This window comes from Peromyscus eremicus, chromosome 11, assembly GCF_949786415.1.
Source record: "Peromyscus eremicus chromosome 11, PerEre_H2_v1, whole genome shotgun sequence".
In the NCBI taxonomy this organism is placed as follows: domain Eukaryota; kingdom Metazoa; phylum Chordata; class Mammalia; order Rodentia; family Cricetidae; genus Peromyscus; species Peromyscus eremicus.
In genome coordinates, this window is record NC_081427.1 from 55,519,272 (window position 1) to 55,545,984 (window position 26,713).

Here is a 26,713-nt window from a genome sequence, read left to right on the forward strand (position 1 = left end):
AGAAGAGTTGTCCAGAATGTCCTGTCAAAACCACACTCCAGAGTTTCACTGTTGCTTCTTTTGGTTATGAGCTGGGTGACCCTGGGCACGTTTCTTAATGTCTCTGCCTTCATAGACTGTCCATAAATGAAAACTAAGAACAGCTACAGAGTTACGAAGATTAAGTACTGAAATCCATGTACACAAAATATTCTACTATTACTACTGTTGCTGTTAATAGCTTTTAAGAATATTAAGGGTGCTATGCCTTCTCTTAACATTGGTTCTTAAATTAAAAAACAGAAACAACAATATTTTCCATAACCACCCAGTCAGGTAAGCATGGTTCCTAAGAGATTCTAAAGGAATAAAAGAGACTGTACTCCCTCTCAGTCTTAAAGACCACATTCTCTAGTCTAGCCAACTGACTATACAGATATAAATTCTCAAGTGGTGAGTTCAGCTGATGGTAATTTTAGAAATATTCCTTTCTGTCCCTCTGAACTCCATCATGCACTAACACAGTATGTTTAGGTATTTTACATACATTACTCCAACCCTCACACTAACATTTCTATAGTTATTTGGGTAGATGAATAGATATTAAAAGTCCAATTTGCAAGGCCAAGTATGGTGGTGCATGCCTTTAATCTCAGCACTCAGGAAGCAGATACAGGTGGATCCATGTGAATTTGAGGCCAGCCTGGTCTACATAGTGAGTTTCAGGCCAGCCAGGACTATAGTAAGATCCTTTCTCAAAACAAAAACAACAACAACAACAAAAAAAAAACCTCACTCCTAAAAACAAAAACAAACCAACAAACAAAAAACTCAATCAAATTGCAAATGAGAAAACAGGATGTCAATTACCCAATGTGATAAAGCCCGTAAGAATGAGTTTACTCATCAAAGTAGATATATATTCTAAGAGAAAAATCAGCAAATACATTTCATGTTAAGAACACTCTTGATTCATCATCCTTATAATTTTAAAAACAACATTCTTCAGGGCTGGGGATACATCTTAAGGGAGGAGTGTTTACCTGTATATAAATGGGCTTGGGTTTGATCCCTAGCATTTCAAAACAAAATGAAAAATGGAATAAAATAAAAGAAAGCCCTTTTCAACTGAAATTAAAAAACTAATGTCTTGTTAAAGCATATATATTTATTAAGAAAACAAACCTTGCACTATTTTGGAAAATAGGGTGCTAATTAATGACAATTCAAATGTTCATGCTTAAGAAATAGTCAACCTGCTGAAGCATATTAAATTAATAAATTCTCTCACAAAGAAAGAATAAAAGCCATGTCTAAAGGAGAAAGGTTAGGAATTCCTTTGCATGAAGGAAATTTCCTGTATGGGATTAGGTTAGAGAAGCAGGGATTAGAACAGGGCTTCAGGACTCAGAGAAGGCTAGAATTCTGGAGACAACACTTCCAGGAAAGAAAACAAACAAAACCAAACCCCCCAAAACTCATTACAGAATAAAGAAGCCACATGATTAAGAACAGCATCAAAGCACATTCCAGAGTTTATAAACGTGTGCCTCTAGCGTGATACTTTATTTGCAGTTTTTCTGTGCCTTCAAACATAAATATGATTGTTTTAATAGTCTACTTCAGTCTGCTTTTCTGCACCTGAACCAACAAGTCATGTTTGTCTCTTCTAATGCGGTTTGGTTTCTCAGAGTGAGTTCTGCTCTAAAGAGGTTTACCTGCTACTTTGTGGGAGCAGCATCAAGTTGCCTGCCCAAGTCCCAGCTACTGAGGAGGCTAAGATGGCAGACGGCTTGAGCTCAGGGACTCAAGATCAGCCTAAGCAGTATAGAAATATCACATAAAAAATTCAGTAATAGTCTCTCTTTATTATAAAAGTGAGACATTTTGGTCTAGGTCTTAGTCCTTAGTCAAAAGCATTTAAATAATTACATGTCTTGAAGATGTAAAAAATATAAAATGAGTGGCTATAACATAATAAAATGGGAAAAATAATAAAACATATCCATAAAGGAGAACTAGTCTCATGACCAACAGTCAGAATGCTATATAGCCCCTTATTTTCAGCAAATACACTTGACACTAATTGGGAGAAATGTCATATTAAATATAATCCAGTTGGGAAGGAAGTACACTTTCAATTTTATTTGAAACAACTTAGAGCTTGTCCAGCTGGTTACCAACCATGATGTTGGTATACCATGTTTTGAAGAAGCCTGGGTACTGCTTTTTTAATGTATTCTGATAGGATCTAATCATTTCTTTATCATGTTCTTCACTGTAAGTGTTTGCTACTTGGTTTTTTAAAAAATTCATTTCGTATTACTAGGCGTTAGACTAATTGGTGCCTAACACATAGTAAGCCATGAATGAAAGAATAATGGAACGGCGGCTGCATGTGTGTGTGTGTGTGTGTGTGTGTGTGTGTGTGTGTGTGTGTGTAGGAATGCAGGAGTGAGTTAGTTTCTGCAGAGAACAAACTCCTCCAGGAGTGATGGTGGTGGCAGTGCTTTAGCTGTCCAACACCTTCTGACTGGTCACAGATTCCTGCTGCTGAGATCCCTGGAGCTGCTTTTACTCCCAATCTTTCTCTCAGCTTTCCCTTTCATTACTGAACTGTTCTGCCAAGAAACTTCTTTTTCTGCCTTAAAATGATTGTCTGCCACCAAAGAATTCTTACTGAAAAACCCTATGCAACCACAAAGAACTGATAAGACAAGCACAGTTGTACTCCTTGTCTCCAGGGAGAATCAGAACTGTAGCAGATTAGATTCCACTGTCAGCTTAAGCTTCCTTCAGACTGGAGGGAACAAGACTTGTTCTAGAAGGATTCTCAGACTAAATCTTCCTGTGCACAAAAGAGAAATTCCAAAAACGTAAGTTTAACAGGAATTCCTAAATGGTCTTAATAAAAAACCCAGAGCCAGAACTTGGGGTAAATGCTGAAAGGTCAGAGAGACAAAGGAACAAGCCACAGCCACCACCCCTTACCTCACCAACTCCTCAGCCTGAAAACCCTCAGCCGACAGGCCTCCGGCTGAGTGAGCTTCCTCAGCCAGAAAGGCTTCCGTCAAAAGAGCCTCTGGCTGAAAGGGACGCTTCTGCCTAAAAGCCTTCAGTTCCCGTCTCCTCACGCCTTCTAGACCTTTCTCTGTCCAGCCGTCACTTCCAGGGATTAAAGGCGTGTGTGCTTCCCAGTACTGGGATTAAGGGTGTGTGCCACCACTGCCTGGCTCTGTTTCTCTCCTAGACTGAGTCAATCTCATGTAGTCCAGGGTGGCTTTGAACTCACAGAGATCCAAATGGATCTCTGCCTCCTGAGTGCTAGGATTAAAGGTGTGTGCCACCACTGCCTGGCCTCTATGTTTAATCTAGTGGCTTGTTCTGTCCTCCGGTCTTTAGGCAAATTTTATTAGGGTACACAATATATTACCACACATAAGCCTTAGTTATTAAAGATAATAATACTCAAAGCCTTTGAAAGAATTATTTCCTGGAAATTTTTTTTAGTGAAAATTGTAGTTTAAAGACCACAGAAACAACTCCAGGTAAACTCAGGTACTTGTCACCAAGGCTGAAGACCTGAGTTTGATCCCTAGGACCCACACGGGATAGTCTGTTTCCATGTGTTGTCTGACCTCCATACACACATGGTATGGTACATATGTGCATGCACAATACAATAAATAAATAAATGTAATAAAACATACAAAGAAGGAGGAAAGAGGAAGTTGAGAAAATTAAGTGCTCACATACATCTCCTGAATGGAAAACATAACTTTTGTTTCAGGCACACTATTCAAAAAGTATTTGCTGAATGGCTACCATGTCCAAGGCCAATTCAGTATTCACAAGGAAATAAAGGAAAGAGTCTTTCCCTCGTGGAGCTTAGATTCTATATAAGGACAACACAAATAAAACACTAAGTAAACAGCCTCCTGTGCCAGCACATTTCGTGCTATGAAGAAAGGCTCAGTAGAGCAATGCAAGCACCTCTAGAATGAATACAATGATTCCAAAAATATGTCCATATTTTTTTGAAACTGTTTTCCAACTATGGCAAAAAAATCTTCTCTCCTTGAGTGCAGGTGAATTTAGTGACCCATTTCTAACAAACAGAACATAGCAAGAGTGACGGCACATGACTTCTAAGATGAGGTTATAAAAAGAACGGAGAACCAACTCCTGTAACCAAGGAATGCTATGATGTTACCAAAAAAGTCTAACAGATGCATCAAAGAGAGTGTAAAAACATACCATGAGCCAGGTAGTGGTGGTGCACGCCTCTAATCCTAGCACTTGGGAGGCAGAAGCAGGAGGATCTCTTGAATTCAAGACCAGCCTGGTATGCAGAGTGAGTTCCAGGACAGTCAGGGCTACAGAGAGAAACCCTGTCTCCAAAAACCACCCCCCCCCCAAAAAAAAAGAAAAAAAAATCTATGTGTTTTAAGTATTTTTAAAATACTATTTTTTGATAATCTCAGATGAAATTATTTTGTAGTCCAACTTGACAATGTAATAGACAGAAGATCAAACTCTAGCTATGGGAGAAACTTCTTAGGGAATGGATAATGGACATATATATTACCATCCACATCCACTGAAGTGGCTAGAATTGTAATCTCTATCATATCAAAGAACTGTTGAGAAGAAAGCACCAATTTATAAAAGGTTTCTTTCTTATTTTTGGTTTTTTGAGACAAGTTCTCTCTACATAACCCTGGCTGTCCTGGGACTTACTACATAGACCACACACAGACCTCAAACTCAGAGATCTATCTGCTTCTGCCTCCCAAGTGTTGGTATTAAAGATGGGCACCACCACACCTGACCTGCAAAAGGTTCTTAACTATTAGCAATGCCACAGCTGGAGAAAAAGCAGGGTCTTTCTCTTTCTTTGAGGGTCCTTTTCTTACGTACAACTGCACACAAGTAGTGAGTTTTATTCAAAGGATGAAACAAAGACATCACTGAACATATTTTCTCAAAACTTCTGGGAGAAACTAATTCAGTTTCCACAGTTCTAAATTCAGTTTCTATAACTTTATCAACACGATAAAAAACTGCAACAGAGTGTTCAATCTTACCTGATTTTTTATGTTTAGGGATGTATTTCCTAAGCAGTTTCTCCATATCGGAATCCTTGGCCTCATCCAAAGCACATATTCCATGGTCACTTGTAAATAATGGGTCAGCTCCATTTAGAAGAAGTAACTCTGCCACCTAGAAAAACATTGTTCACATAAAGGAGCCCAGATAAAGGGTATATTATTGTAATGTATTCTAGCACATAACTCTAAACAACACAAAACATTCACTTCAACAACACAGAGTCAAGGGTTATCTATAAAATCTTTGCCCAATAAGTATAATCAATAACTGCCACTGAGTTATAATTTGTTTAAATAGAAAACACTTTCTCTTACAAAAGAACAAACAAATGAACAAAGACACCAAGAAAAGGGAGAGAAGAGAAGGAAGGGAAGGGAACAGGAAAAAGGAATGATATGCTGAGAAGAGAATCCCACGTCTCCTTGTCTTCCTTCCCAAGACCACAGCTTTGGTCTAATCAGGAGACAGACAGCAGAAAAACGGTTTCCTAGGGTTGGAAGCCTTGGGGGTCAATAGGAAGTGCTGGCTAAAGAATAAAGGTTTGTCTTTAGTATTAAAAACAAAAGTATACTATAGTGATAGTTACCAAATTCTGTAAATAGACCAAAACCAGTTAATTATATACTTCTTATGGGTGAACTTATGGGTGAACATATCAATTATATGTCAATGAATATGATTTTAAAATGAATCTTACTAGTTTTTCCTTCAAGGATAATTTTCCCTAATATTTTACTTCAAAACCTTTCAAACATATAAAACACTGAAACAAGAATACAATGGAAGTTCAACATGTTCGTTCACACCTTTAATTCCAGCACTCAGGAGACAGAGTAGATCTGTGTGTTCGAGGCCATTCTGGTCTACATAATGAGTTTGAGGACAACTAGGGCTATGTAGAGAGACCCTGTCTCAAAAACAAACAAAGAAACAAACAAACAAACAACAAGAATACTGTGGACACTTATATATCCTTTAAAAACTACTAAGAATCAGCAATGTGATGAGTCTTTTTTTAACTGCTTTACAATGGGGATTTAATGTTAGATACAAAAACAAAGCAATAGTAGATAAAACTAAGTTTACATATAAGTCAGTCATAGGAAGAAGCCAAAGAATTTACATCTGGATCTTCACATATTGTTCAGGAAAGAAAACACAGAATACACTGCATTCTTTCAGGAAAAGTGCTTTGACATGGAAGTAACTAACAGGACTATGGCGCTCAGCTGCTGAGATTTTCTGTGTCCAGTAATAAGATAGAGGACATGAGAGGATGGAGAGAGGACCCTAAGAAAGATGACTGGACCAGAAAGGGAAGTCAGGGGAGAGCCTTGTGGAATCTGGGTTGGGACAAGGGCTGAATACATTACTTTCACAAGATTTGTTGTGGATAAGAGATAGTCTGCCTTACTAAATATCCACATGGAACAAATCCCCCGGGGCCTGAACCCAGGACCTTACAAAAGCTAACAAAGTTCTACCACTGAGCTATACTTCTATTTAAGATAAGAACTTTGAAAGGTGGCAAATCAAGCAAACTTTCCTAGAGTGTTCTTTCTAATTTAAACCTACATTTGGATTGTCTATTTGATAACTGCTGCTACCAAAAAAAAAAAAAATCACCTCAAAATTTAGTGGCTTAAGATAACAATCAACATGCATCACCTCACAGTTCCCGAGTCAGGAATTTGAGAGTGGCCTAGGTAGATGGTTCTGTCCAATAGTCTATCATGTAGTCGGGCTGTTGGCTGGGTACATAGTCATATAAAACCTCGACTGAGGCTGAAGGATATTTTTCTAAAATGGCTGGGTAACCCGGCTGTAGGCAGAAGCAATAATCATTGCCACATGGGCTGCTCTAAACAGCTGCTTGAGTGTCTATATCATACAATAGTTAGTCTTCTCTAGTAAATGAGCCAAGAGAAAGGTCAAAAGAAAGTTCCAGGATCTTTTTTTTTTTTTTTTTTTTGGTTTTTCGAGACAGGGTTTCTCTGTGTAGCTTTGCGCCTTTCCTGGGACTCACTTGGTAGCCCAGGCTGGCCTCAAACTCACAGAGATCCGCCTGGCTCTGCCTCCCGAGTGCTGGGATTAAAGGCGTGCGCCACCACCGCCCGGCTTGGTTCCAGGATCTTTTAACATAACCTTAGGAACCACATACTGCTATGTCTTATTTACTAGAAGCAAGTCATCAAAATGTCATCCTTTATTCCTTGGAAGGGAATTAGGCTCTGTCTTTTGAGGGAGGAGTATTAAAGACTTTGTGGACTAATTTTAAAACTTTCCTAAGTATTTTCACCTTCTGTCTTTCTATTTTTGAGCACTAATAGCAGCTTTATTTGTAATAGCTAAACCCACAATCCAGTTGACCTTGGAGTGGAATATTATTCAAGAATTAAGAGATACAACTACTTAACATCATACAACACAGACGAATGTTAAAAGTATTATGCTAAGTTTTAAAAGGGAAACACAACAGAAAATATTCTGATATTCTAAAAAGGTAGAACTACAACAATAGAAATCAGATAAACTGCTATGAAGGGCTGGGTTGGGAGAAAGGAGATTGATTGGTGGCCATCTTTGAAAAAAAGGTGAAGGGCAGGGACTGCCATATAGTCATTCTTCCAACCATTAAACTATGTCCCATGTGGAATTCTCTTTTCCCAGTTTTCTACAAGTGTTGTCCCCACTCACCACTACTATTAAATACATTATCAAAATAAGCAAAACTGTCTAAATTCTACTTAAGCATTCTTCCACACTATAAATAAGCATGCCCACGACTCCCAGAAGCCTCTTCAATCTCTCTATGCTTGGTATTTGTTCTAAAAACAGGAAGAAAAGATCATACCAGGGTCAGCTGATTAAACCCCTTCATACCCCAGGACTCTGCCTGAAATAAACAACAGTCCAGTATCTTCAGGGGGTGGAGTGTAGCTCAGTGATAAAATGCTTTACTAGCATGGACCAGACCCTGGATTAGATGAACAGCACTAAAAAGAAAGAGGAGGAGGGAAAGAAGAGGGGAGGGGGAAGAGGAGAAAAAGAATAAGAAGGGCAAACAGGAGGAGCAGGGGAGAAGGAGTAACAGGAGGAGTACCAGGAGGAGGAGCAGGAGGAGGACCGACATCTTCAGAAAAGCTTCAGTCCTCTAATATAGTGCCTATAGTCTCCAAGATAAACCATAAACACTGGATTCATCATCTTGCTTAATATTTTCATTTACTAGAATGGATCTATGATATTTGATTTTAAACAGTGGTATAACCATGCAGGCAACTATGGTTAACTCTAACATTCTCCTGCCCTGTGATGATTTTGAATGTTCCACCGGAGTCCATGAGGTTTATTGGCTTCCTATTGGACTGAGCATCACTGTTTACAGAAGAAAACATTCTTTGAAAAGTGCAAATCATTTTATGAAAAGTGCTTTAAAGGACTACATGTTGAAAACCATACTATGTAGGAAAAAATGTTCTGTATGACTATATGCACATAGTATGTTAAAATGGCATGTTCCTGTCATCTCAGCTACTCAGGAGGCTGAGGCAGGAAGTTCCCTTGAGCCCAGGAGCTCAAGACCAGCCTGGAAAATAGCATCAAGACTGTATTTCAAATGAAAAAAATACAAAATGTCACCAAAAATTGTAAACTGGCATCCATTATATTGGGACTAATGGTAAATGTCACAAGGTAAATTTTATTACAAATTCTGAGTATTCATTAGTAAATGAACTAAAACTTGCTTTCCTATTGTGTGGTAACAGAGATCATCCATATTTACAAGTACTGTGTTTATTCTATAAACAAAAGCATTAAAGTACCTTATAATGTCCATTCATCACAGCATCATGTAAGGGAGTAATCTGGTACTTTCCTTTGACATCCACGTCTGCTCCACCCTTTAACAGTTCACTCACTATCTCATAATGTCCTTCTAGACTAGCTTCATGAAGTGCTGTCCAACCTATTATACAAAGAAGACACTGTTTATTTGACATCTTAATAATGGTTCATGCTTACTCTTTTAAAAAAGCAAACCAATTTTAGGAGCTAGAGAGACGCCTCAGAGGTCAATAGCATATACTATTCTTGCAGAGGACCTGTGTTTGGTTCCCAGCACTCTCACTGGGTAGCTTACAACTACCTGTAACTCCAGTTCTAGGGGGTCCAATGCCCTCATCTGGTCTCTATAGACACTTACATTTATATGCACATACCCTTAACACAGACATACACACACACAAACACACATGTAATTAAAATGAATAAATACTTTAAAACACTCTAATTTTATATAGTTTCTTTAAAAGTATTCTAATTACATGAGCTCACCTAGCATAAGAGTATTTTGTATTATTTAGTGGATTCAAGGAGGATTGGGAATGTAGCTCAGTTTATACTGTGTGCCTAGCATGCAAAAGGACCTGGGTTTAAGAACTGGTTTTATATAAAGTCAGACATGGTTCTACATGCCTGTAATCCCTGAACATGGGAGATGAGGACAGGAGAATATAAAGTCCAGTCAGCTTTTGCTACATAACAAGTAACTTTGTCTTTATAAAAAAATAAAATAAAATAAAATAAATAAGGGAAAAATCTAATTTTTAACCCTCAGCCCTGCTACAGTAAATTATAAACAGGCAATAATAAATATTTATTTTTTACTTTTTTCTTTAGTTATGTGTGTACATATGTCTCTATGCGGGAATGTACTTATCAACGCAGTACTCATGGAGATCAAAGGTACTGGATATCCCAGGACCTAAAGTTACAAGTGGTTGTGAGCTGCCTGATGGAGGTGCTGGGAACTGAACCCATTGGGTCCTGTGTAAGAGCCTCACTGTTGCGTCACCACTCCAACCCAGGGAAGCAAGTATTTTAAAGGATTCTTAAAATCCTTCCAGGTCAGTTCTCAAGCTGAGAATACTGGTTACAGGCTACTTTGGCAGCGAAGACGGAAAAGGCTTTATTTCTAATTCAAGGTATAACCAAGAAATGTCTCAGCCAGCACACCACATATGTGTGAGTTAAAAGGCATATTTCCCCTTACTTACATAAAGAACTATTTATATTTATATAAAAACCATATACCATGTCTTTATATAAACATCTTCTTTGTCAGTTAGAGGTAATAGTATGCTGTTGATAATTACTAAATTCAATAAATCAGATGACAGATTTAACAAAGTCCAAAAAATTCAAGTAAAATTATATTTAATTTATACTTTAGGTCTTATCTAAGCATTTACAGTTTTAGGCTAGAAAATTCATTTTTGTTCTGAGCATCATAGAATACTTAACAGCTTTCCTAGCCTCAATCTCCTGGACTGAAGAGGCACCTTCTATTTCATAAATAACCACTAAAAATGTTTACAAGGGCTGGAGAGATGGCTCAGATGTTAAAGGCTAGGCTCACAATCAACTGTAAATGTTCTCGACTCAACTGAGAAACCATTAACACAAACTCAAAGCAATTCCAACAAAATCAGAAACAAGACAAGGTTGTCCAGTCTCTCCATACCTATTCAATATAGCACTTGAAGTCTTAGCTAGAGCAATAAGACACTGAAGGAGATCAAGGGCATACAAACAGGAAAGAAGTCCAAGTTTTTTTACTTGCAGATAATATGATAGTATACATAAGTTGCCCTAAAAATTCCCAAGGAACTCCTACAGTTGATAAACAAAACACTTTCTGCAAAGTTCTGAATACAAAATTAACTCACAAATATCAGTAGGCCTCCTATATACAAATGATAAACAGACTAAGAAAGAAATCAGGGAAACAATACCTTTCACAATATCCTCAAATAATATAAAATATCTTGGGGTAACTCTAATCAAGCAAATGAAAGACTTTCATGATTAAAAACTTCAAGTCTTTGAAGAAAGAAATTAAAGAAGGTATCAGAAGATGGAAAGATCTCTCATGCTCATGGATCAGTACGATTAACATAGTAAAAATGGCCATCCTACCAAAAGCAATCTACAGATTCATTGCAATTTCCATTACAATTCTTCACAGATCTTGAAAGGACAATGTCAGCCTCATATGGGAACACATACACACACAAAAAACAAGATAGCTAAAACAATCCTCAATAATAAAAGAACTGCTAGTTGCATTACCTTTCTCAATTTAAAAACAGCATGATATTGGACAAAACAATAATAATATTCTGTTATATTTATAGATTGGTGCCTAGCCTGTCATCAGAGGCTTCACCCAGCAACTGATGGAAGCAGATTAAGAGACCCACAGTCAAAACATTAGGTGGGCCTTAGGGAATCCTGTGGAAGAGGGGAGGAAGGATTATGGAAGTCAGAGGGGCCAGGACACCACAAGAAAACCCATGGAATCAACTAACCTAGGCTCAGAGTGGCTCCAGAGACTGAACTGCCAACCAGAGAACTTGCATGCAACTGACCTGGGCCCTCTGCACATGTGTTACAGTTGTGTAGCTTGATCTTCTTGTGGGACTCTTAACAGTGGGATCAGGGGCTGTTTTTGACTCTGTTACCCGTTTTTGGGTCCCTACTCCTCCTACTGGGTTGCCTCCTCCAGCCTTAATAGGAGAGGAGGTGCCTAGTTTTACTGTAACTTGATATGCCATGGCTGGCTGATATACATGAGAGGCCTACCCTTTGCTGAAGAGAAAGGAGAAAGAGTGGATAATGGGGGGAGGATGAGGGGAGGGATTGGGAGAAGAGGAGGAAGGGGAAACTCTGATCAGGCTGGGGAAAAAATTAACTAACTAATTAAAAACAATTTTAAAGAGTAAATGCTCTTGCAAGCAAATGAGTAAGGTTTATAGAATCTTGTTTATTAATCTGAGTGTAAGACTTAAGGGCTGGAGAAATGGTTCAGGAGGTAAAGGTGCTTGCTGCTAACCTCAATGATCTGAGTTCAAACCTGGGATCCCATAGTAGGAGAGGACTGACTTCCACACATGGGCTGCTACAAGTGTGCATGCACACCTATGCTCATACATACACGCACACTAAATCAATCAATAAATGTAATTAAAAATAAATAATTTGTAAAGTCTTGTCATATTGACTACATTGCAAACCTTACTATTCTAAGTATTGGAGGAGCACCTGCTCGAGCATGGGTTGGACTATGCCATCATTTATGCACCACAGATTCTACACAAGTTTAATAAATATACAATGTAGAAACAAAAGGAAAAGTATAGATACTCCAAAGCACCCCCCAGACTGGCCTACTGCTATTCAGTGCACTAACACACAAGTATCTTTACAGTCAGTCCTATCTAGAAAACATGTAAGATTCTCCCCAGAAGGAAGTATTGCAGAGCCAGTCACAGGGAAAGACTGTTTCCTTTCTGAGCAACCTATCCAGATTCTACCTCATATTCTATTCTGCCTATTTCCCTGGTCATTACTCCTTCTGTATCCCTGCCATTACTATGAATTTTCCCTTGCGATTGAGTTAACATTAGTTATTTCCAGTTTTGATATCATCTTACCTCTATTCAAGGTTAGGCCTCATATTGCAAAGCTAACACCAGGAACCATCCTTCCTTCTATATAATGGCACTGCACATGACCTACCTGACATCTTTAATGAGAAATGTAATGTTCTTACACCACCCACCTAATTCTCTTCCTCGGGAAATAATGGAGAGCCAGAAAATTACTGGACAGCATACTGTCTTTGGCTCACTTTGTCATGCTCTCACCTGGGCAATTCAGCTAAGACTACAAACGGCTCCCTAGAAAACTGTGGGTGGTAACCATGACTTACCAGCATAACTTGGCTGATGGACATTTCCACCATTTTCTATGCAACAGCGAACCAGATCAACATCATTATGGAGAGCAGCTTTATACAGTAAATTCTCTCCAAAAATGTTTCTCCGGTTTATACTACTAAGACACAATTTATTGATCTTCCTTTTTCCTAAAATGAGAGAAAGAACAAAGGTGCACACCTTTAATCCCAGCACCTGACAGGGAGAGGCAGGTGAATCTGAGTTCATGGCCAGCCTGGTCTACAGAGTGAGTTCCAGGACAGCAAGGGCTACACAGAGACACCTTGTTTCAAAGAAAAGGAGGTGGGGTGGGGGAAAGACTATGATAAATCTAGTCAATATTAGAAGTGGGAATATTATAGTATCAAAGAGTATTTTATCCATTAGCCTTATTGTAATGTTATCTAAATACAAAAATGTAAAGATGTGTTCATTTTAAAATATTTGTAGTAAACTAAAGCTCATGATATATATTGATTAAAATCTTACAAAAGTGCTCATAAAAGATGACAGATTTTCTTAAAAATTCTGAGTAAAGAATTATTTAAATCTAGAATTATTTACTATCGGCTATATTATCTATCTGCATACTGCCACAGTTCCATGAGGCAAAGGTTTAGTTCCTTAATTACTAGGAGATGGCAGAGCTTGTAAGAGGTTGGGTCTACTAAGAGGTAGTCAGGTCACTGGAGGCATGTCCTCAAAGGGACAGTGGGAGCCTCTCTTATACTTCCTGCCCATGACATAAGCAGACCTGTTTCACCAGGTGCTCCTGCCATTATGTACTACCTCATCACAGGTCCAATTTTCCATTGAGTAGACCCTCCAAATCTATGAGCCAAAATAACTCTTTTCTCTGCAGAATTATTATCATTACAAATCTGCTAGTGATACATTATCAAACTTTATGTTGGGGAGCAGCTGTGTGTGGTTTGGCAGCAGCAGATGAAGCAGAGCAGAGGAGGTGAACATTATAATTCCTAGCCACCCCCCAGCTACATGACCACGCATGCTCTATCCAGTAGCCAGGCAAGACACTTAGTCATCCTAGGGCCTTCGTAATCCGTGTACTCTGTGATCATATAATTTGCATACAGCATGATCAGGTAATCTATGCGCATATATGTTGTAGCTACATAAGCCATTATGCACATGTGCGGGGAGAGGCAGACCTATAAAAGCAGCTTCCACCTATCCCTTCTCTCTCTTCCCGCATGGTCATTCCATAGGCCTATGCACACACCCTCTCTATTCCCTTAATAAACTCTTATAGTGGGTTTTGTTGTGCCTCGTGGCTTATCTCGCACGGTAAAGAGCACTGCTTAATAAATAACATTGCGCTGTGTAGTAAATAACAGTGAACATCCTGGGTGCTCACAGGCGGCGGCGGCTGGCTTAGACCGTGTAGGCAGGTTTTACTTCAAGAGGCTGGTGGTTCCAATGAAAAGTCAGTAAGAATTGCAGGTAGGAGAGTCGGCCAGCACCATTGGACTAAGAGGTGAGTCTTTGTTCTTTTAGCCAATCACTCTAGCCTCTAGGCTTTGGGCCCAAAGACACAACCCCGAGCCCTCACACCACCACCTATTGCAGCCCCAGTTTCAGGCCAGCAGGCAGGACTCCTGCAGGCAGGCCAGACTACCACCATCCGCCACCAGACCCTGTAACCTACAAGCCCACCCCACCTCCCAAACCAATCCACCCTCCAAGACACAGATTCAACCAGCACCGATTGAACTAAGAGCTCTGATTAGACCAAGAGCTCCAATTGGACCAAGAGCCCCCACTGGACCAAAAGCTCCAATTGGACCAAGAGTGTCCATCAGACCAAGAGAAGCTCCCTCAGACATAGATATCTCATGCACCAAGTAGAGGAAGACCAAGTAGACACCAGTGCAAAAATACAATCAACATCATAAAGACCAATATGGTACCACCAGAACCTAGTGGTTCTACATCAGCAAGACCTGAACATCCCAAAGTTGAAGAAGCAGAAGAAAACGACCTTAAAAATGACTTTAAGAAGATGATAGAGGCCTTTAAAAAAGGAAATGAAAAATTCTCCTAAAGAAATTGAGGAAAAGACAAACAAAAAATTGGAAGAAATCAACAAATCCCTACAAGAAAGCCAAGAAAACCAAGAAAAAGCAATTAAACAGGTGAAGGAAACGGTTCAAGTTTTGAAAACTGAAATAGAGACAATAAAGAAGACACAAACTGAGGGAATGCTGGTAATGGAAAATTGAGTAAACCAACAGGAAGTACAGATGCAAGCATAATCAAAGAATGCAAGAGATGGAAGACAGAATCTCTGGTATTGAAGATACGATAGAGGAAATAGATTTGTCAGTCAAAGAAAATATTAAAGCCAACAAAGTCATAATACAAAATGTCCAGGAAATCTGAAATACCATGAAAAGACCAAACCTAAGAATAATAGGGATAGAAGAAAAAAAAAGAATACCAGATCAAAGGCACAGAAAATATATTCAACAAAATAATAGAAGAAAACTTTCCCAATCTAAAGAAGGAAATACCTACGAAGATACAAGAGGCTTATAGAACACCAAATAGACTGGATCAAAAAAAAAGTCCCCTCGCCATATAGTAATCAACTAAACATATAGAATAAAGAAAAAATATTAAGAGCTGCAAAGGAAAAAGGCCAAGTAACATACAAAGGCAGACCCATCAGAATAAAACCTGATTTCTCAATGGAGACTCTGAAAGCCAGAAGGTCCTGGACAGATGTTATGCAGACATTAAGAAACCATTGAGGCCAACCCAGACTACTATATCCAGTAAAACTTTCAATCACCACAGACAGTGTAAACAAAATATTCCAAGATAAAACCAAACTTAAACAATACCTATCTACAAATCCAGCCCTACAGAAAGCACTAGAAAGAAAAATCCTAGATGCACCCATGAAAACACAGTCAATAGATAATCCCACAAAAAAGAGAGACACACAACACTACCAACAAAAAATAACAGGAATTAACAATCACTGGTCACTAACATCCCTTAATATCAATGGACTCAATTCACCTATAAAAAGATACAGGTTAACAGAACGGATACAAAAACAGAACCTATCCTTTCGCTGCATACAAGAAACACACCTCAACTTCAAAGACAAACACTGCCTCAGAGTAAATGGCTGGGAAAAGACTTTTCAATCAAATGGACTCAAGAAGCAAGCTAGTGTAGCTGTCCTAATATCTAACAAAATAGACTTCAAACTAAAATCAATTGAAAGAGATCAGGAAAGACATTACATATTCTTCACAGGAAAAATCCACCAAGATGAAGACTTAATTCTGATCATTTATGCCCCAAATACAAGAGCACCTACATTTATAAAAGAAACATTACTAAAGCTTAAACCACACATCAAACCCTGCACACTAGTAGTGGGAGACTTCAACACCACACTCTCATCAATGGACAGGTCTGTCAGACAGAAACTTAACAGAGAAATAAGGGAACTAACAGATGTTATGACTCAAATGGACTTAATAAATATCTACAGAACATTCCACCCTAACAAAAAAGAATATACCTTCTTCTCAGCACCTCTTGGGACCTTCCCTAAAATTGACCACATACTCGGTCATAAGCAAATCTCAACAAATACAAAAAAGTTGGAATAACCTCCTGTATTCTATCGGACCACCATGGCTTAAAGCTAGATTTCAATAACAACAAAAATTACAGAAAACCTACAATCTCATGGGAAGTGCTGTGGGATGTTCTATATGGCAAATGTGTTGCTAATTAGTCAATAAATAAAACACTGATTGGCCACTGGCTAGGCAGGAAGTGTAGGCGGGACAAGGAGGAGAATAAAGCTGGGAAGTGGAAGGCTGAGTCAGAGAGACACTGCCAGCCGCCACCATGACAAACAGTATGTGAAGATGCCGGTAAGCCACGAGCCATGTGGCAAGGTATAGATTAATGGAAATGGATTAATTTAAGCTGTAAGAACAGTTAGCAAGAAGCCTGCCACAGCCATACAGTTTGTAACCAATACAAGTCTCTGTGTTTACTTGGTCGGGTCTGAGAGGCTGTGGGACAGCCAGGTGAGAGAGATTTGCCCTGACTGTGGGCCAAGCAGGAAAACTCTAGCTACAAATGGCGTCCAACGTGGTGGCAAGAGTTTCCACCTAAAAACTGAGAAAAAAGATTCTAAAACAGAGCTAAAAACAGCTTCCTAATTGTCTCTGTCAAATGAGCGGCAGCTGCCGGTTTGAGCTACTTGTGGGTTCCTAGTGTGTGCGCTCGACCTGCAGTATGGTGGGAACGAGGCCTCTGCAAGTGGCACATTAAGCTGCATGGTGGATTTAGACTTAGCTAATACAAAACAAAAAAAGAGGTTTCTGGGCTACACGCTGCTTGGATAAAAGCATAGACCCACAATAGCTCCCAGAGCTGGTGGTAAACGTAGCCATGTTGGGAAGCTGAGGTGGGCGGAGCCAGCAGCCACAGCTGCTGCAGTTTAAAGCAATAGATTCACAATAAGACAGATTCAGATGTAGTAGTTTACAATGTATGTAAAATATATGTAGGCTTAAAAGAGACAAAAAAGGTGATATGTACAGTTATAGAAACAAATACATAGTTTTAAAAAATAAAGTCTTTAAAGAGACAGTAAAAGTAATATAAAAAATAAGCCACGTGAAGATGAATATTACACAGAGAATCTGGATTGTGTTGTCTTTGGGACTTTTAACTGCAGAAAAACATTTGATTGTAAAAAGCTGTTGAGTTATGCCAAAGTGTATATTTTATAGATACCTTGACTTCAAAATTTAGATGTAAGAATATGTTACTTTGGAAAAGAGTCTCTGCTTTTGTTCCCACAGAATGCCAGAGGCTATGGATTTGTTCAAGATTAAGATACATCAGGTTTGACCAGCCAAGACCCCCTGAAGGTCTCCGATGACACCATGGCCCAGATGATCCAACATCCAGAATGGTTTCAAGGCAATTGGCTCAGACGATACAGCCTCACGGACTACTCCATGATCCTAAAATTTTCTTTGTGTCCCCATAAGATACAGCGCCCCCCTCCAGCAGGAAGTAGTAAGAGAAGCTACGCCCAAATTCCCAAATTATATGTAATTTTACTTTGTTAAGGTTAAAACCTTCCTTTTTGAAAAAAAAAAGGGGGGGGGAAGTGCTGTGGGATGTTCTATATGGCAAATGTGTTGCTAATTAGTCAATAAATACAACACTGATTGGCCATTGGCTAGGCAGGAAGTGTAGGCGGGACAAGGAGGAGAATAAAGCTGGGAAGTGGAAGGCTGAGTCAGAGAGACACTGCCAACCACCACGATGACAAACAGTATGTGAAGATGCCGGTAAGGCACGAGCCATGTGGCAAGGTATAGATTAATGGAAATGGATTAATTTAAGCTGTAAGAACAGTCAGCAAGAAGCCTGCCACGGCCATACAGTTTGTAACCAATATAAGTCTCTGTGTTTACTTGGTCGGGTCTGAGAGGCTGTGGGACAGCCAGGTGAGAGAGATTTGCCCTGACTGTGGGCCAGGCAGGAAAACTCTAGCTACAACATTCCACCCTAACAAAAAAGAGTATACCTTCTTCTCAGCACCTCTTGGGACCTTCCCTAAAATTGACCACATACTCGGTCATAAGCAAATCTCAACAGATACAAAAAAGTTGGAATAACCTCCTGTATTCTATCGGACCACCATGGCTTAAAGCTAGATTTCAATAACAACAAAACTTACAGAAAACCTACAATCTCATGGAAACTGAATAATACTGAACTAAATCACCAATGGGTCAAGGAAGAAATAAAGAAACAAATTAAAGACTTCTTAAGAGTTCAATGAAAATGATGTACAACATACCCAAACTTATGGGACACCATGAAAGCAGTGCTAAGAGGAAAACTCATAGCACTAAATGCTCATGTAAAGAAGGTGGAGGAATCTCACACTAGTGACTTAATAGCACACCTGAAAGCTCTAGAAGAAAAAGAAACAAACTCATCCAGGAGGAATAGACGCCAGGAAAAAATCAAATTGACTGCTGAAATCAATAAAATAGAAACAAAGAGAAAACTATAAAGAATCAATGAAACAAAGAGTTGATTCTTTAAGAAAATCAACCAAATAGACAAGCCCTTAGACAAACTAACCAAAAAACAGAGAGAGAACATCCAAATTAACAAAATCAGAAATGAAAAGGTAGACATAACAACAGACAATGAGGAAATCCAGAGAGTCATCAGGTCATACTTCAAAAACCTGTACTCTAATTGGAAAATCTAAAAGAAATGGACAATTTTCTGAATGAGTATCACATACCAAAGTTAAACCAAGACTAGATAAACCATTTAAATAGACCAATAACCCCTAAGGAAATAGAAACAATGATTAAAAGTCTCCCAACCAAAAAAAGCCCAGGACCAGATGGTTTCTATGCAGAATTCTACCAGATTTTCGAAGAAGAGTTAATATCAATACTCTTCAAATTGTTCCACAAAATAGAAACAGAAGGAACATTATCAAACTCTTTTTATGAGGCTACAGTTATCCTGATACCCAATCCACACAAAGATGCAACAAAGAAGGAAAATTACAGACCAATCTCCCTCATGAACATTGATGCAAAAACACTCAATAAAATACTGGCAAACTGTATCCAAGAACACATAAAAAAGCTTATCTACCATGACCAAGTAGGCTTCATCCCAGAGACGCAAGGATGGTTCAACATACGAAAATCTGTCAATGTAATACACCATATAAACAAACAGAAAGAAAAAAAAAAACCACATGATCTTCTCATTAGATGCTGAAAAAGCCTTTGACAAAATCCAATACCCCTTCATGATAAAGGTCCTAGAGAGATCAGGAATACAAGGAACATACATAATAAAGGCATAATAAAGGCAATTTACAGCAAGCTGACAGCCAATATCAAATTAAATGGAGAAAAACTCAAAGTGATTCCACTAAAATCAGGAACAAGACAAGGCTGTCCACTCTCTCCATACCTATTTAACACAGTACTTGAAGTTCTAGCTAGAGCAATAAGACAACAAATGGAGATCAAAGAAATACAAATTGGAAAGGAAAAAGTCCAGACTTTTACTATGTGCAAACAATATGATAGTATATATAAGTGACCCCAAAAGTTCTACCAGGGAACTCCTACAGCTGATAAACGACTTCAGTAATGTGGCAGGATACAAGATTAACTCAAAAAAATCAGTAGCCCTCCTATATACAAACGATAAATGGGCGAGAAAGAAATCAGAGAAACATCACCCTTTACAATAGTGATAAATAATATAATACCTTGGGGTAACTCTAACAAGTGAAAGACCTGTATGACAAGAACTTTTAAGTCTCTGAAGAAAGAAATTGAAGAAGGTATCAGAAAATGGAAAGATCTCCCATAGGTAGGATTAACATAGCAAAAATGACAATCTTACCAAAAGCAATCTACAGATTCAATGCAATCCCCATCAAAATCCAACACAATTCTTCACAGACCTGGAAAGAACAATACTCAACTTCGTATGGAAAATCAAAAAACCCAGGACAAAAGAATCTTGTACAATAAAGCAACCTCTGGAGGCATCACGATCCCTGACTTCAAGCTCTACTACAGAGTTACAGTAATAAAAACAGCTTGGTATTGGCATAAAAACCAACATGTGGACCAATGGAATTGAACTGAAGATCCTGACATTAATCCACATACCTATGAACACCTGGTTTTTGACAAAGAAGCCAAAACTGTACAAAGGAAAAAAGGAAGCATTTTTAACAAATGGTGCTGGCATGACTGGATGTCAACATGTAGAAGACTGCAAATAGATCTGTCTCTATGCACAAAACTCAAGTCCAAGTGGATCAAAGACCTGAACATAAAGCCAGTTACACTGAACTTGATAGAAGAGAAAGTAGGAAGTAGTCTTGAATGCACTGGCGCAGGAGCTCACTTCCTAAATATAACACCAGTAGCACAAACACTGAAAGCAACAATTAATAAATGGGACCTCCTAAAACTGAGAAGCTTTTTAAAGGCAAAGGATATGGTCAATAAGACAAAACAACAGCCTACAGAATGGGAAAAGATCTTCACCAACTCCACATCTGACAGAGGGCTGATCTCCAAAATATATAAAGAACTCAAGAAACTAGACATCAAAATAATAAACAATCCAATTAAAAAATGGGCTATAGAGCTAAACAGAGAATTCTCAACAGAAGAATCTCAAATGGCCAAAAGATATTTAAGGAATTGCTCAACATCCTCAGTCATCATGGAAATGCAAATCAAAACAACTCTGAGATACCAATTTTACACCTGTCAGAATGGCTATGATCAAAAACACTGAAAACAGTTTTTGTTGGAGAGGATGTGGAGCAAGCAGAATACTGCTCCACTGTTCGTGGGAGTGCAAACTTGTACAGCCACTTTGGAAATCAATATGGTAGCTTCTCAGAAAATTGGGAATCAATCTACCTCAAGACCTAGCAATACCACTCTTGGGCATATGCCAAAGGAATGCTCAAGCATACCACAAGCACACATGCTCAACTATGTTCATAGCAGCACTATTTGTAATAGCCAGAACCTGGAAACAACCTAGATGCCCCTCAACCAAAGAATGGATAAAGAAAATGTGGCACATATACGCAAGGGAGTACCACTCAGCAGTAAAAAACAATGGCATCATGAAATTTTCAGGCAAATGGATGGAACTAGAAAATATCATCCTGAGTGACATAACCCAGACTCAGAAGGACAAACATGGTATGTACTCACTCATAAGTGGATACTAAATGTAAAGCAAAGAATAACCAGACTACAACCCACAGCTTCAGAGAAGCTAGCTAACAAGGAGCACTCTAAGAGGGATGCATGGATAGAACTGGAAAGGGGAAATAGATGAGATCTCCATGAGTAAACTGGGGGTGGGGGGCAATGGAGGATAGGGGATGGGAAATGAGAACATAAAGGAATGGGTTGGTCAAGCTGGAACACGGAGAGAGTGGGAGAGCAATGAAAGACATACCATGATCGAGGGAGACGTCATGGGGATAGGGAGAAACAGGGTGCTAGGGAAGTTCCCAGGAACCCACAAAAATGACCCAGCTTAGACTACTAGCAATAGTGGAGAGGGTGCCTGAACTATCCTACCCCAGTAATCAGATGGGTGAATACTCTGTCATTATAGAGCCTTCACACAGTAACTGATGGAAGCAGATGCAGAGATTCACAGCCAAGCACCAGACCGAGCTCCAGGAGTCCAGTCGAAGAGAAAGAAGAGGGATTCTATGAATAAGGGGCATCAAGATCATGATGGGGAAACCTACAGAGACAACCAAACCAAACTAGTGGGAATTCATGAACTGTGGACTAATAGCTGTGGAGCCTCCATGGAATTGGACTAGGCCCTCTGCATAGGCAAGACAGTTGTATAGTTTGATCTGCTTATGAGGTCCCCTGCTAGTGGGATCAGGACCCATTCCTGGTGCATGAGTGGGCTTTTTGGAGCTCACTACCTATGGTGGGACACCTTGCTTAGTGTGTGTGTGTGTGGGGGGGCGGGGGGTTGGACCTACCTCAACTGAGTATATCAGGCTCTGCTGACTCCCCATGAGAGGCCTTGCCTTGGAGGATGTGGGAATAGGGGTTGGGTTGGGGGGGAAGGCTGGGAGATGGGAGGAGGGAGGGGAGGGGGAATCTGTGGTTGATATGTAAAATGAATAGAAAATTTCTTAATAAGAAAAAAAACAAAAAACAAGTAAGTTTATATTATAGTACAACGTGTCTTCTAAAGCTATTAGAATATTTCTGTGCCATATGAGTAAGATAAAAAAAAAAAAAAAAACTAACCCCAACAAGACCAGAAATAGAATAGCTAAATTTTGGAATTGCTAAATTTTCTAATTTTTTTTTAATGTGGGTATTTTGCCAGTATGTATGTCTGTGTGCTTGTGTGCCTGATGCCTACAGAGGCCAGAAGAGGGAACTGGATCCCTTGAGACTGGAGTTACAGACAATTGTAACCTACCCTGTGGGTGCTGGGAATTGAACGTGGGTCCCCTGGAAGAGCAGCCAATGCCCTTATATGCTGAGCCACCTCTCCAGCTCTGCTAAATTTTCTCTTTAATAAAAAGAACCTCAAGTTAAAGAATAACCATCTCCATTTTTGCAATAGTTTTGATTTGCTAAGTCACGACAGACATAATTACAGCAAATTTCCAGAAGATACAACCCAAGCACTAATTCTCAACTGTGCCTCTTAAAACACTAAAACTAACTTCTTACATGGATTTTCCATATCCAGGCACTTCTCAGGGGTGATACTCAATGGGTTTCCTGAATTTCAAGATAGTTTTGATGATAGCTTTTCCAATTTTGATCTAGCCAAACCCCCAAGAGAAGAACTTGGTAATGGTGAAGCAGACATGGACAGAGCCCTGTAACCCAGCAGGAAAGAAGGTGGAAGAAGGAGGCTTTTCCAGTTCTGATCTAGGCAAGCTCCCCCATCTATGAACTTGATAATGATGAAACAGAAATGGGAACAGTCCTATAACCCAGCAGGAAGGAAGGCTGAAGGGGAGCCACGAGCTCCAGGCTAGCTTAAAATACACAGCACATTCCAGACCAGCCTGGGCTATGCGGCAAGGCCTTGTTTAAAAAAAAAAAAATCACACAAATAAACAAACAAAAAAAACCTTATAAAGGTAACTGAGTACTGAGAACTTTTCTTAACTGTAATTTCATTAATTTTCCTTTTATTTTGATGCCTCTACTAGGTCTTGCTGTAAGAGTAAAAGGAACAAAAGACAGGCAGTCAGATAGACTACCCTAATCACTATACATCAGACTACTATCCTTATACCAAAGAATACAAACATCCTCCTACCAGATAATACGTATGCCTACCAGATAATGTGTACACCTACCAGATAATATGTATGCCTGGCAATTTAGATCTATGACCCCATGTGTAGAGAAATGAATGCAGTGAGCCCCAAGGTCCTTATGGCTTTTTGTTCAGATGAATTTTCAGAGCACAGTGGTACAGGGAAAGGGTATGACAAAGTTAGGGGACCTCACTAATCTTAGAAAACAGAATCAGAGTTTGGGGAGGCTGTTACATCTAGAATTTAATTTGCCAAGCAGGATACCATAGATGAGAAAATAAAGAAAAGGTGCCAGAAATCTACATAAGGGGGTCCTTGAGTTACTGTTTTAATTTTATTTAAACACAGGGTAAAATTTAATTTAATTAAAAAATGTTTGCATATAAGAGGGAGGAACCTTGGGCTGGGGAGATGGCTCAATGTGTCCAGGGCTTGCTATACAAGTGTGAGAACCTGAGTTTGGATCCCTAGCAGCCATGTAAAAGTCTGGCACAGTAGCATATGCCTGGGAAGGGTTAGCAGAAACAAAAAGCTTCAAACTAAGTGGAAAATTAATGTGGGGAACAACAGGCAAAGACACATAACATTAGCTTCTGGTCTCCATATGCATACACATAGGCATGCATGCCTGCATAGACACATGTATACATGCATGCACCCCCACATATACACAAAGAGGAACCTCTTCTGTAAGGTTAGGTAAGAACAACTAATGAGTAAGTAGAAAACTACAGCACTCACACAGGGCTAGGAGACATTTGCATTCCTAGCAGTCTGAGTATATGGAGCTTGCTGAGCAGCTAGGGCATTTAAGAGAGCCCCCAGAATAGCCATTTCTCATGACCCCCCTTCTTCAGTGCCCAGCACTACACTTGCCTATCAAAATATTGAAAAGTTAATCTTCACATAACTTGTCAAAGTAAAACTCAACACTACTTTTAAAATACACAAGCAGTAATATTTTGTTGCATATGGATATCCACTTGTTTTCCACATTTCCTTACACTCCAGAAAAGGCAGTTTTGCACATGTATGGGTTTATTTCCAGACTGTATTTCATTTCCTTGATCTATTTCCCTACTGATGACAAAGTCATGCTATTTTTATTATTATAGCTACAAAATTCCTAAAGTTTGATCAGGTTAGCTCTCACATTTTATTTTCAGTCATTTTGCTGTTGTGGGTCCTTTGCACTTAAAAATGAATTGACTCATAGTAATTTTATGGAAGGAAAGGAAAGAGAGAGATGAGGAGAAAAGAGAGGAGGGTAGGGGAGAGAGGAGAGAGGGCTGGGATGATGTTTCTGTCAGCAAAGTGTTTGCATAGCAAACACAAGAACCTGAGTTGATCCAAGAAGGCAGAGATTGGGATCCTCAGGGGCTTGCTAGCCAGCCAACTTAGCTTTATCTGGCAAGTTCCAGACCAGTGAGAGGTTGTCCCTGGCCTTGACATGTACCTGCACATGTGCACCCTTCCCCCCTGCCTACCACTGTGTACACACACACAGGGGTAGGGGGAAGAAAAGACAAAACAGTCTCTGCATGGGTTGTGAGTTTTCATTAGGATTATATACAAACCATACATTTGAGAAATAACACTACACTTTAATGACAGTCCATGTCTCGCCATCTAATTTTCTTTTGATTTCTCTAGGTTTTGTTTGATTTTGTAGGCTTTAGTGATCTGAGATTTTTTTTTTTATAAAACTTTTTCCTAAATACACATTTGCTATTATAATGACAGTTTTCAAATTTTATTTCATTTATTGCTATAAAATATAAGGATATTTGCATATTTTGTGTCCTTCAACTTTGCTAAACTAAATTATAGTAGCTGTACTGCTTGCTTTCCTGTTGCTATGATAAAATACCATAACCAAAAGCAACTTAAGAAAGAATACCTTATTTTGGCTTACAATTAAAGAGGTAAAGTAGCTTTTATCATAGATTCCATCAAATTGTTGACATAGATGATTGTGTTTGTGACTAAATACACTTACTTCTTTCTAACGTTATTGCTTTTTTTTTTTACATAATAATTAGCTAGAACTTCACAATGTTCAACAGAAGTAATGAGAATAGATACTTTTGTTAATGGTACTAGGGGATATCCTGGTTATTTATTTATTTTTTATCAACTTGACATAAGTTAGTCATTTGGAAGAGGGAATCTCAGTTGAGAAGATGTCCCCACGAAATTACCCTGTGAGCAAGTCTATGGGACATTTTCTTGACTAATGATTGATGTGGGAGGGTCTAACTCACTGTGGGTGGTCCCAACCACCCCTGGGTAGGTGGTCCTGAACTGCAAAAGAAAGCAAGCTGATCAAGCCCCAGGAACAAGGTAGTAATCAGAGTTTCTCCAAGGTTCTGCTTCAGATCCTGATTCCAGGTTCCTGCCTTGAGTTCCTGCCCTGACCTCCCTTGGTAATAGATTGTGACTTGGGAATTGTTCATAAGAAAACAAAAGAGAATAAAACCCTCTCCCCAAGTTGATTTTGTTCCCAGTGCTTTGTCCCAGCAACAGAAACCTTAACCAAGACAGAGAGAAAGCATTTATTATTTTATCAATGAATATAATAGTTATATGATTTTGTAGATGCCCTTTGTCAGGTTGAAGATATTCTCCTCTATCACTGTTTACTGAAATTTTTAACTAGAAGTGATGCTTGACGTTATCAAACTCTCTCTTTATATCTGTTGAAATGATCTATACAGTTGTTCCTTTTTAGATTGTTAATGTAAGTTGCAGTAAGTAATTTTCAAATTTAAAGCCGGTTATGAGCAGTAAAGATGTTAGGTATTAGTATTTTGACTTGTAAAAATTGCACTATTTAATGTATACAACTCAGTGAGTTTAGAGACAAGGATATACTTGTGAAAATCACTATCATCAAGATCACAGACAAATCTTC

The 26,713-nt window shown here is 39.0% G+C and overlaps 1 protein-coding gene across 1 annotated transcript in view; it reads right to left on the reverse strand.

Moving 5' to 3' along the window:
- Positions 1–26,713, reverse strand: part of Ankrd31 (ankyrin repeat domain 31) — a 163,375-nt gene that overhangs the window by 79,377 nt on the left and 57,285 nt on the right. Inside the window, exons 10-12 of the mRNA XM_059276344.1 lie at positions 12,869–13,024; positions 8,919–9,061; positions 5,067–5,202 (exon numbers count right to left, since the gene is read on the reverse strand). Of these exons, the coding sequence (XP_059132327.1) occupies positions 5,067–5,202; positions 8,919–9,061; positions 12,869–13,024 (435 nt within the window). The remainder of the gene's footprint in view (positions 1–5,066; positions 5,203–8,918; positions 9,062–12,868; positions 13,025–26,713) is intronic.